This window comes from Blastomyces gilchristii (assembly GCF_000003855.2).
Source record: "Blastomyces gilchristii SLH14081 genomic scaffold supercont1.2, whole genome shotgun sequence".
NCBI classification, from domain to species: Eukaryota; Fungi; Ascomycota; class Eurotiomycetes; order Onygenales; family Ajellomycetaceae; genus Blastomyces; species Blastomyces gilchristii.
This window is the reverse complement of record NW_003101681.1, coordinates 2,410,881-2,423,826: the sequence shown is the minus strand read 5'-3', so window position 1 is coordinate 2,423,826 and position 12,946 is coordinate 2,410,881. Positions and strand designations below refer to the sequence as shown.

The window sequence follows — 12,946 nt, the reverse complement described above, 5'->3', positions numbered from 1 at the left end:
TAGAATGATAATGATTTTAAGTAATACTTCTGATAGATTTAGACTGAACAAAGTATAGAAATAATATGAATGATATCATCTGTGAGAGATTGAAGTAGAAGATAGTAAAGAGTCTTATAAAGTAGTAATGAGATCAGAAGAAGTTCTGAGAATAATTTGAGTACAAGATAAAGAGAGAGAGAGAGAAGAAGAGTATTACTATAAATAAGTAATGATAGAAGAAGATTAAGAGAGTGTTAAAGTAGAAGATAAAGAAGTCAATACTGATAAGTTTTTTATTTATTAAGAGATAATGATTTTTGATAATACTTCTGTTCTCTAATTAATTAGTAGAAGCTAGCAGAGAAGAAGGAAATTAAGACCTTATTCAGATCTTGAATATGCTTCATCATTCAGAATATTGAGAAGATAACTCTACTCTCTGAGTATGTCAATCTGCTTGCTGCTGAGATGGAACTCAAGACAGTAGATCAGAAAATGTGAGATTTTGAGATGCAGATTAACCTGGCTGAGAGAGAGCAGTGAGAACTCTTCTCTAAGAAGACAGTGAAGAGAGATTTTGAGATGATTATCATCTCAGATGAGAAGAAGAAGAAGAAGAAGAAGAATAAGAAATGAATTATAAAGAATGATAAGAAGAATGAGAAAGAGAAGAAGTAGAAAAAGTTTTTTTCTTTTTATATTAGTTAGTTATAAGTTTAAGTTCATAATTATTAATAAGTAAAATTGATTTTGAGTTTTCAAAAATTATTGTACAAGTTGTAATCAAGGCAGAAATAATATATATATATATATATATTTAACTATCATGATTCACAAATCACTATAATATATAAGTATTAACATTTTTTCAATATTGATATTCACAATATTAATATATTTTTAATGATATTATATGATAATGTAATTTAATAATACTCTCTTTTATAATATTAATATATTTTAAGAAATATGATAGAGATTAATAAAGATTGTTTATTTACTTTTATATATCAATGATATTCAATCTGAGTTAGTACTAAAATTATAACTAAGCTAAGAAACAAGATTATTTTCTCTTATATTAATTCTTCTTACACACATCAGTGATCAGTTATTGAAAATAAATTATTATCTTTCTCAAACTATTATCATATCTTCTGAATTCACTTCATTCACTTCTTTTACTTCTATTGAAGATTCATAAACTCTTCAAGAAATTACTGTAAATTATAAAGTCTATATTATTTACAATTTAATATAGAATGCTCTCTTTTAATTATAATGAATAATCACTTCATTCTTCATATTTAATTTCAGGTCATGAAATTTATGAAAAACTCAATATAAATACTGAGATGAACTATGAAATAATTATCAATAGATTGTATTACAGATTACTGAAGAGTTATCTCTCTGCTATAATCACTACAACTTCATTCAGAAACATTCATTATAAACTGATTATAACTCTGAAGAAATTTTCTGACATCTGAAGTCATCAGAATGCAGATAATAAAAGAAAAATAATCAGAAAATTACTACTGAGCTGATAAGTTACTCTATCAGATAATAATTTTTAATAATACTAACTTTCTAATTTGAAGAAAATCATGTGAAAATGATTATATATTAATACTCTGATTTTATAACTCTCATCTAATAACTTCTGTGAATAATTACTTTATATATATATATCTCTAAATTTTTCTCTTCAATTAATTGAAAACTCTGAATTCTGAACACTTCTTTAAATACTTAATTCAAATCTTTATATTTCATATCAATTCTGTCTTCAGTTCAATCTTGAGACACACTACAAAGTTAATATACAATATCTAGAATCAGAGTTGAAGAATCATTGAAGATTGTCTCTCACAGTAAATATATAAACTAGTACAAACAATCTTACATTTATAAGAGTTATATGTTATTATATTGATGAGAACTAAACTTATTAAGAGATATTAATTGAATTTGAATCATTGATCAGTAGTCATACTGAGAATTATATAGTAGAGATATTAATGACTGTGATTAAAAATAACTATTGAGATATTAGTCTTAGTCTTCTTACAATTATAACTGATACTGCTGTAAATAACTACACTATAATAAAGAGCTTGAAGTAAAAATTAACTTTGTATTTCTGAAATAATAAATAAGATTATATTCTCTGCATTGCTTATATGATTTAACTTGTGATATAAACACTGATAAAGAATCTTAATATCAAGATGAAGAATAATGAGATGACTGATTCTTGAGATGAGAATAAGATAAAAGTGATTACTCAAGTAACTTTTATATTCACTTTATAAAAGATAGTGTTTTTTAATAATACTTTTTAATAATACTTTTTAATAATGCTTTTTAATAATACTACTGTTAATTTTGAATAGATTGACTAATAATTTAAATATCACAGATTTGAAACATTACTAATATGATTTATATCTTCTCTAAATAATAATAATAATTTCATGATATTTAATAAATAAACAAATCAGTCACATCACTGAATATAATACAGAATGTTAGAACACAGTGAAGTTCAATATATAAGATAACTATTCAGACTCTTTGATTATATCAGATAATTAATCATTGAGTGTAATACTCTGATTAGAAAAAGATTTAGATATTGAAACTTTCTGATATAAAGTGAACTCAGTTGAAATATATGATTGATTTACTGTTTCTGTTTTATAAGATAATAAAGATAGTCTCAATCACTTGTACATCAATGCTGCAGTCAGTCTGATAAGTGTATATCAGTTTATTTACTCATCTTAAGAAGCAGTTGAATCACTTAAAAAGAAATTCAGTCTGAGATAATGCTATAGCACAGGCTATTATTACTGTAAGAGATAAACTAGTATATTACTACAGTAAAACTGAACAATCTTTTACAGAGTACTATACTGTAGCAGCTCTACTAGATCTCTTCTATTAAATTAACATCTACACTTCTCAAGATTGAATAGAGAAGAAATGAGACTTATATATTAAATTAGTCTGAGACTACTACAATACTAACTATCAGAGATTTAAATAAGCAGATATTTAAAATATGAAGACAGTGAAATACAATTCTCTAGTAAGTAATAATCTTTGATAATACTTCATATTATATAGAACTATAATACTCACTTTGAAATAGAACTTGTATACATTGATTGTAACTGAAAATCAGACAAAACTATATACTTATAAAACTGAATTTGACTGCTATCTTTAAGATAATCTGATAAATTTACATGTCAAATCAATTTTAGAGTTATGAAAAATTATTGAGAGTATATATTCAACTGTTGTACTAATGATGCATGATATTCTGATAATTTTATTAACAGAGATGAGAATGAAGTGAAAGTTTAACTCAAGTTAAGATATTTATCACTATTACTGAGAACAATTATAAGAAGAAATAATCAAGAAACTCATAATTATACAACATGAAATTATCAGACAGTTTAATATCTCTGATCACAGTATATCAGAGAAGTGTAGTTTTCATGAGAAAGTGAAGAATAAACTTACACAAGAATGTATTTAGTTATTTCATGAGTGTTATCAATAATTATTATTAAATTCTGATTATATAAGTAATCACTGAATGAACTGAATAAGACTGATTTTAATCTTCAGTCTCAGTCTCATTCTGATTTTGAAAGAATAATCATCTTTCACAGTTGATTCTGAGAAATTACTCTCATTTCACTGTTCTTGAATTAAATCTGGTCATTTTTCATACCATTTCTCTCAGAAATGGTTCATTTTCAGATTTTTTTAAGGCTTGGTCCTGGTAAGACTCACGTCAAGAAATGTATGAGACCATATCAAATGGGACCAAATGTGAAATTCATGGTCCCGCCGGCCAGTCTAGTGACTACTGCTGCGGCCGTAAGAGAAGCAGAAGAAGAAGAAGAAGAAGATATGACAATGAAAGCAGTGCTTCTGCAGTTCATCAACACTGCTGTCTCTGTGTTCAATCAAGCTTTCTTGACAGTCACAGAGACTGCAGCTGCATCATAAAAATATTTACTTACTAGAAAATGTCAGAATAAGTCCTTTATTATCTTTCAAGAATGATACTCTCATACACTCACTGTTACAATTGAGAAGAGAGAAAGAAAAATGTTTTACAGAGAAGAAAAGATCTTTTCAAAAAATTCTGTCACTACTATTAACTTTGTCTCTAAAACACATCACTTTTACAGAGGATTTTATATATAGAATAGAATATAATAAAAGATCTACAAGTCACTTATTAACTACATTTTCACATTTTAAATCAATATATAAGAAACTCACTTATCACACATTTGATTTGAACAGAGATGAGAAAGAAAGATCTACACAGTTAGCAGAGAAACTCATCTATTTCTTTGTATCACATGCAGTACACATAGACTGGCCGCCGGGATCATGAATTTCACGTTTGGTTCCATTTGGTCTGATCCCATACATTTCTTGGCGTGAATCCCGCTGGGACTGGCTATTAAAAAAACATGTAAAGTGACTATATATCAGATCTTAAAATGGAACCATGACTTGAAAAAAATGAGAAAGTGGTCTCATTTGGTCCCATTTAGTCTCATTCTTAGCATAAAGTGACTATTTTTAGACATTTTAAGGTTTTTTTTAGACTATTTTTAATTTTTTAAAAAGTAATGCTTTTTGATAATGCTTAAATGAGATTTAAAGTCATTTAAAGTAATAAAAATAATTTAAATTGAGAAGTGAAAATCATGGTCTTATTTGAAAAATGTGATAAGAGTAGACAGTAAGTCTCACTGGGACAGTATGAAACTACTATCTAATGTTAAAACCGTGTAATGAGAGCAGTCGAATTGATAATGAGACTATCAAAAAATCTGGTCCTGGTCCCAGACACGGTCACACGGTCAGTCTAAGTACACATGCTATCAATCAGCTGACAACTGTTGCTATATAATAAAGATGACTTTTAATTCAGTAATCTTGAAAACATTGAGACTATGCTCTTAAAGAAGAGAATATTGTCACACTCTCAGCCATGTCAAGATCTCATTGCAGTTTCATACAGCTCATCACTTTCATACAGATGATTTCATTCTGTCTGAACTGATTTTCAATCACTCTATAATATCATTCAGATATATCATAGAAAGATCTGATTAATAAATATAAGAATCTCACTTCTATACAAGGTCAGCAGATTACTCTTTCTTAACAGTGAGATACTGCTGAGATATTGCTTCAGCTATTCTTACTTATGAAATGAGAGAAGAGTATTTACTCATTATCTATATAGAATAGCTAGATACTGACTCTCTATCAAAGAAGTCAGCAATTCATCTTTCCTCTACAGAAATATATATGGGAGTTACTGCATTTCTCATATAATCTTCTTAGTATACTAAGTATCATATCTGTGATATTCTTGTAATAACTCTGCAGTCTACAAGCTTGCTATTCAAGTAAGATAGTTAAGCTCACTTATACAGCTTTTCAAACAACTATCTCTACATGATGCTGCTAACTAGTCATCACTTCGGTTCCGCCATATTACAGTTTTATATCTAGAAGAATTATACAACTATTCTTTGATGAAATGAAATAAGACAAGACTAAGATAAAAATGAAAGTATTACAAGAATATTCAATCTTATTCATTTTATTTGCAATATACACTGCATATCTATTCAAAAATAGAGATATGAAAATAGTGTAATCTCTGAGTTAGATGAATGATATTGATCTAGTCTACAGCTCAAAAATAATCAAAGAGAATTTGAAAGTGATTGAAAAAGTAGTAAAGAAAATCTTTATTAGAGCAGATATCAATCAAATTTAATTTAATATGAATAAAACTGAGTTACTTCATTTCTTTTCTAGATTCAATGAGAAAGAACTATACCTAACTCTTTTAAATAGAGAGATTAAACTCAGTTTAAATATCAAATGATTAGAAGTATGATTAAACTCTAAGTTGAATTTTAAATATTATATTTAACAAACAACTATCAAGACAGAAAGACTACTAAATAACATAATCAGACTATTAAATATATAGAGAGATCTATTCTTCCAGACTATGAAACAGTTATATATGACCTGTATTATCTCAGTAACTGATGATGAAGTTCAACTTTGATGAAATAATCAAGAAAATTTCACTGCACTCTTTCAAAGTCTGTAAAACAGAGCTTTGAGAAGAATTCTGAGAGTATTCAAATCATGTTCTAGTAAAGCAATGAAAATTGAAGCTTCAATTCTCTCTTCTGCTATTAGATTTGAAAAGACCTGTATAAAGGATACTCTAAGAGTTATAAAGATGAGCTTAAATTATATTATCAGAGAAAGAGTCTCTTCTTCATTTTCATTAATTAACTCTGGAAATGAACTGGATTGAAATAGATTTCTTGATTGAAATGAAAATAAGTCTTCAAAGAAAATGCCTTCTCAACTATACAGACTATACTCACTAGTTAAAACTCAATTTTCTTCTTTAAATGTTGAAAAAGTTGATCATGAGAAGTTATCTCTCTGAAGAGAAAAGCTTGAATTTCTTATAGACTTATAAATAAGTGAACTATATAAAGAGAAAGAATATAAACAGTATTTAAAGAGAATTTCTATAATAAATATAAAAGACTCTATTCTGATTTATTTAGATGCCTCAAAAAATGAGAATTTGAATATATTAGACACAGGTATTGCTTATACTAAAGATAATATCAATTTTATCTTAAATTTCTCAAATTTAGGCTGTGAATCTGAAGTCTTTGATACTGAACTATTTGAAATAGTGAAAGTTTTTAAACTCATTGAAATAAAATCTCATAAAAGAGAAAATAGTTTAAAAGAGATATGAATATTCTCTCATAATCAAGATGCTTTAAAAAGACTTAGAAATAGTCAGATTTATAATGATCAAATAAATCTTGAACTGATTTTAAACTCTGCTTTAAAAATTCAAAAGAGAAGAATATCAAAGCTGATAATTTATCTGCACTAAGTTTCTACTCATATGAATATTCATGACAATGAATTGACTGATTCAGCTGTAAAAAAGAGTTCAGAATTAAGCAGATCTATTTAAAAAATTATGTTCTGATCTCTTATAAAGAGAAAGATAAAAGAATCTTGTTTAGATAAGTGAAATGAAAGCTAGCAGAAATAAAAGAAGAGTATACATTATTCAAGATTTGAAACAAAACTCAAGTGAAAATCTTGTTTAATTAAATATAAAAAGAAAATATTTTCATCTATAATACAGCTGAAACTAGAATATGACTATTTCAAATCTTATATATAAAGATTTGATGATAGATTTGATTCAATAGAATTGTAACATAGCGGAACTGAAGCGGTGACTAGTCAGCAGTGTCATATAGAGATGATTGTTTGAGAAGCTGTATAAGTGAGCTTGACTATCTTGCTTGAATAGCAAGCTCGTGAGCTACAGAGTTATTGTGAGAATATCACAGATATGATACTTAGTATACTAAGAAGATTGTATGAGAAATGCAGTAACTCTTGTATATATTTCAGTAGAAGAAAAGATGAATTGCTGACTTCTTTAATAAGAAGCCAGCATCTAGCTATTCTATATAGACAATGAGTGAATACTCTTCTCTCATTTCATGAGTGAGAATAGTCAGAGTGATATCTTAGCAGTGTCTCACTGTTAACAAAGAGTAATCTGCTAATCTTGTATAGAAGTGAGATTCTCATATTCATTATTCAGATCTTTCTATGATATATCTGAATAATGTCATAGAATAATTGAAAACTGGTTCAGATAAGATAAAATTATTTACATGAAAGTAATGAGCTGTGTAAAACTGTAACAGAGTCTTGATACAGCTGAGAGTATAATAATACTCTCTTCTTTAAGAGCATAGTTCTGATGCTCTCAAGATTACTGAATTAGAAGTTATCTTTGTTATATAGCAATAATTATCAACTGATTGACAGTATGTATACTGTGTATAATATAAAGAAATAGATGAGTCTTTCTGCTGACTGTGTAGATCTTTCTTTTCTCATCTTCATTTAAATCAATGTGTGATAAGTGAGTTTCTTATTTATTAATTTGAAATATGAAAAATGTAGTTAATGAGTGACTTACAGATTATTCATCATATTCTGTTCTATATGTGAAATTCTCTGTAAAAGTGATATATTTTAGAGACAAAGTTAACAGTAATAATAGAATTTTTTGAAAAGATCTTTCTTCTCTGTAACACATTTTTCTTTCTCTCTTTCTCAATTGTAACAGTTAGTGTATGAGAGCATCATTCTTAAAAGATAATAAAAAACTTATTCTGATATTTTCTAGTAATTAAATATCTTTATGATGCAGCTGTGGCCTCTGTGACTGTTAAGAAAGCCAGGTTGAAGACAGAGATGACAGTGTCAATGAGCTGCAGAAGCACTGCTCTCATTGTCATTTCTTCTTCTTCTTCTTCTACTTCTCTTATGACTGTGACAGTAGTTGCTATGCCTTGCAGTGAGGTGTTATCTCTTCTGTCAGTTAATTTATTCATGTTCAGTTCTTTCTCTGCCTCTCTTACTACTGTTGTGATGCTGCTCTCTCTCTCAGTTAACATAGTGATGTATGACTCTGTATAATCATTTGAAGAGAATCTCAGAGAGAACTTGATTTCAGAGACAGTGACTTCAAGAAGCTCAATCTGTAGTTTCTCTCTTATGACATATCTGAGCCCTTCTCAGAATGCTGCTGAGTTGAGTCTGCAGAGTTCTGTAATTTCTTTATCTTCTCTCTATGAGAAGGCTCTGATGCAGTCTCTGATCAGTACTGTTACATATCTGTGCTATGCTAAGCAGCTGAAGAAGAGAGAGATCTTATACACTTATCTATTCTCTCACTTCTGTTATTTCTATTATATCTGTAACAATAACTTCTGTCTTTCTATAAGTATTATCTCATAGAAAGATATTGTATTAACTCTGATAAGAAGCTCAAATATCTAAGCAGTACAGAGTGAGAGTCTCAGAGCTTCAAGCATTAATAGATTCTATCAAGACTGAGAAGGTTTCTCTTACTCATCTGTAAAAGAAGACAAAAGTATGAATCTCTGAGATAAAAAAACATCTCAGAATAATCAGTTCTAAGAAGAGATTAGCTAATACTACTACTGAAAGTGCTATAAAGATTAATTACTGATTGAAGAGAATATTACTTCAATTAAAGTAGATAACTGAGATACTTTATAAGTTAATAAGTTAATATTTCATATATTTCTCATATTCTTCTGCAGTGTCACAGTACTAACTTCTTAACAGATAAAGATATCAGTGCTGAAGACTTTAACAGTGAAGAATAAGTTTAATAAGAATGTGATTATTGATGAGTAGAGCCTGGTCTCTCTTTTTACTTTTTCAGCAGACTGTAATTCTCTTAGAATAGCAGCAGTCTGCAGATTGATAATATTAATCTTTTTATTAATTTTAAATATCTCTTTTCTCTAACTGCTTCAGGAATTTTTACACTTGTATAATCTTATTAAACTTCTAAAAAATTCTTTGAAAGAAAATAGAAGAAGAGTGCTACAGAGTTTATAAGATATCAGCTCATCACTGTGAGATTATCTCTAAAAACACTCTTTAAGAAAAAATAAGAAGTCTTAAGTAGTATTTCTTATTCAATATCTCTAGTATATGATGAGACAGTCTCTACTAGCTGTCTTATAGCTTACAATCTCTTTCTCAGCATTTTTCAAATGCTTAAGTGATTCTCATGAATTCTCTGACAATAAATAATCTTCTTATTTAACAAGGTATTGAAGCTTGCTGTAATATATTCACTTATTCAATATTTTCATTATAAGATATTCAGTATCACTCTCAATCTTAATATTATTCAGCTGAGACAGCTCTGCTCTGAAGTATTACTTATGAAGCTTTAAATAGAAAATGTGAAAAACAGAATAAATTGATTTCAATTCTGAGAATAATTTCAACTTATATATCTGCTTACTTATTACTCTTGTTACTGAGAAAGATTCTAGTCACTACTTACTGAGCTTCTTACACAGTCTCATTATCTTGATATTCTTTGTTGAAAGTAGTACTTAATTCTCTATCAAGAACTTCATTAAAAGATGTTTTTAATTATAGTATTTGTAAGAGGCCTACGCCGAATAGATCGGTATTATATTGATAGGTCTTATATAACAATGATAAAAACGATAGAGAAGAAAAGAAAGAGAAAGTGCAAGAATCAGTGATCAAGGTGGATATTTATACATGTATATAATGGCATACGCGGTGGAGCTTCGGGACGGAAGAATATACACGCGTTCATAGCGGCCGAGAATCGGTGATCAGAACATACATGTTCATGGCAGCTGAGAATCAGTGATCAGAAATGACTGAGAATCAGAGTATATGTATTTAAGAGTGAAATGAAAGAATCTATGAAGTGTAATGAAATAGTCTATATGATTGATCAGGTGCAGCCTGTCACATTAGTCTCTTTCTTTCAGAAGCAGTTCTCATTGATCAAGAGCTGCTGTTTCATATAATGCAGAACTCAGAGTTCAGATCAGTTGATTGTAGCTGACTCATTTCATGAGATATTATCAGCTGCAGCTGCAGAGTCTCTTATCAAGAATATTCTCAATCTCTCACTAAAGCTCATTATCTTCTTCTATGATGCCTGGTGACTGTCAGTCAGAAGTCAGCTGAGAAGAGAATGAATCAGTGACAGTACAGCAGAGCAAGCTTGTATGAAATATATTATAAATCTCTGATGATGTATCAAGACAGTAGTTATAACTATCTAGAACTTCTATCACTTTGTATCTGATATGATGATAATCTAGTGTACAAGATGAATATGTGATTCATATATTCTTGAGATTCAATCATACAAGGTCTTCTATCTTATACTGCTCTGCAGAATCTTATTAGATATTAATTTGATCTTCTTAATCTTGTTTCATGATTGTCATGAAGATCTCTGCTCAGTCACAGATATCTCAGAGCTTCATTACTATATTATCAGTGATTTGAATCAGACTGTGAGAGTTTAATATAAACTGTGTAATCTCTAGAAGATTCAAAATCTTCATGTAATAATTATATGTAAGAAAGAACAGACTTATATCTATTGAAATAGCATCTTGATCATTGATAGTGATCTCTGTATATAGAAGAAGATCATATCAATCATCTTATAAGTGATTACAGAACTTATAAAGATAATTCTTTATAGTCTGAATTATCTGTTCTGATGCATCATTGATCTCAGAGTGATAGACAGTTAACAGATGATATATAATCTTAAGAACTTGACAGATTCTTATTCAGAGAGTGCTCATGAATTGATAATTTTAATCTGATATTATTAATCTCAGTAATCTATATATCTGATAGAATGAACTTTATAAGAAGGCTTCAGCAACTTGTTCAGTGTTTATCTTATCACAAGATTTCAATATTACACTCTTACTTAATTAATTTATAATGATCAGAATGTTTCTACAACTCTTACTCTCAGATAGATTGACAGTAAATTTAATTACTACATCTTATCAGATTCTATTAGAAATATTGAGTGATTTCAATAGATCTTTTCTACAGTTCTTTCATGAGATAATAGAAGAACAGTGATTTCAGTTTCAGATAAAGTATCTAATACTGTTTAATATCTCAGATTAGTAGAACTCTCAGATAATTATTCTATACAGTTGTTTACAGTCTGAATAGTCAGTGATATATAAATTATATATCTCTTGTATTATCTGAGTGTGTAAAAGTTCAGAGTGAGAGACTCAGTGTTGTTTATAGAATCATAGAGTGTTATTATCATCAATTGAATATTCTGAGATATTAGTTTTTATATACAGTTCTGAGAGAAATCAGAGTGCTTCTTGATATACTGCTTCAGTAAGAATCTGAAGAAGTTCATCAGTCTGAACTGCTGTATATCACAGTTTATTCAGTGTAGAGAAAGTGAAGATATCAATATCAGTGTCAGTTCAGAGAGAAAGTGTTCTAATCAGAGAAGTATGTATCATGTTATGAGTTATTCTATCTTGATCAATCAATAACTTCAGATCTAAGAGCTGATGTTCTCAGTTTATTCAGTGTGTGTCTGTCACATTGAACAGTATATCTTGTTCTCATCATAAGAGAGTGTCTGTCATTGAGGTCTGACTGCTGAGGCGGTAGTGTATTGTAAAATGAAAGTGGCTTAGAAATTCAGATTAGTATATCTATCATTCAGTGAGTTTATAAATAGTTGTGAAGTATTTGAGATTCTTATGATCTATGACTATCTCACATTCAGAGATACTTTGAAGTTCAGAGTCTCATTCTTCTAAACAGTGTACAATTGCAAGAAGTTTCTTATCATAGATCTCATAATTATATTCAGTAAGACTCAGTTTCTTAAATATGAAAACACATGATTATAGAACATCTTTATTATTATATTGCAATATCACTTCTTCTATCATATAGTCAGAGAAATCAGCTTCAATAACTGTCTTATGATCAGAATTGAATATTATCAGCAGAGAGATATTAATGAATATCTTCTTTATTTGTATAAATATAGCTTCAGTGTCTGCTGATCATTGAAATACTGAGTCTTTCTTAGTAAGTTCTGTAAGTGATCTCATGATATCTGAGAAGTTTTGTATAAATCATTGATAGAAGTTAGCAAATCTGATAAAACTTCATACATCTTTCACAGTGTGTGAGGCCTCTCATTCAAGAATAGTAGAGACCTTCTCAGAATTCACTCAAATTCTCCTGTCAGCTTCTATAATGAAACCTAAGTACTTAGTACTCTTGACTTTGAAATCATACTTATCAATATCAATTGATAGTTCTGCTTCTTGTAGTCATTATAATACTCTTTGTATATACTCTTGATATTTCTTTCTGAATTCATCAGTGAAGATAAGAATGTCATCTAGATAAGCAGATACAAATTCATTAA

General features: G+C 28.6%; 1 protein-coding gene across 1 annotated transcript; it reads left to right on the top strand.

Moving 5' to 3' along the window:
* Positions 1–3,825: 3,825 nt before the first annotated feature.
* BDBG_16313 (uncharacterized protein) lies at positions 3,826–4,017 on the top strand (the record flags this gene model as incomplete). Its single annotated transcript, XM_031724294.1, has 1 exon — positions 3,826–4,017. One exon carries the CDS (start codon positions 3,826–3,828, stop codon positions 4,015–4,017), a length of 192 nt encoding a protein of 63 aa, XP_031576309.1.
* Positions 4,018–12,946: the final 8,929 nt, after the last annotated feature.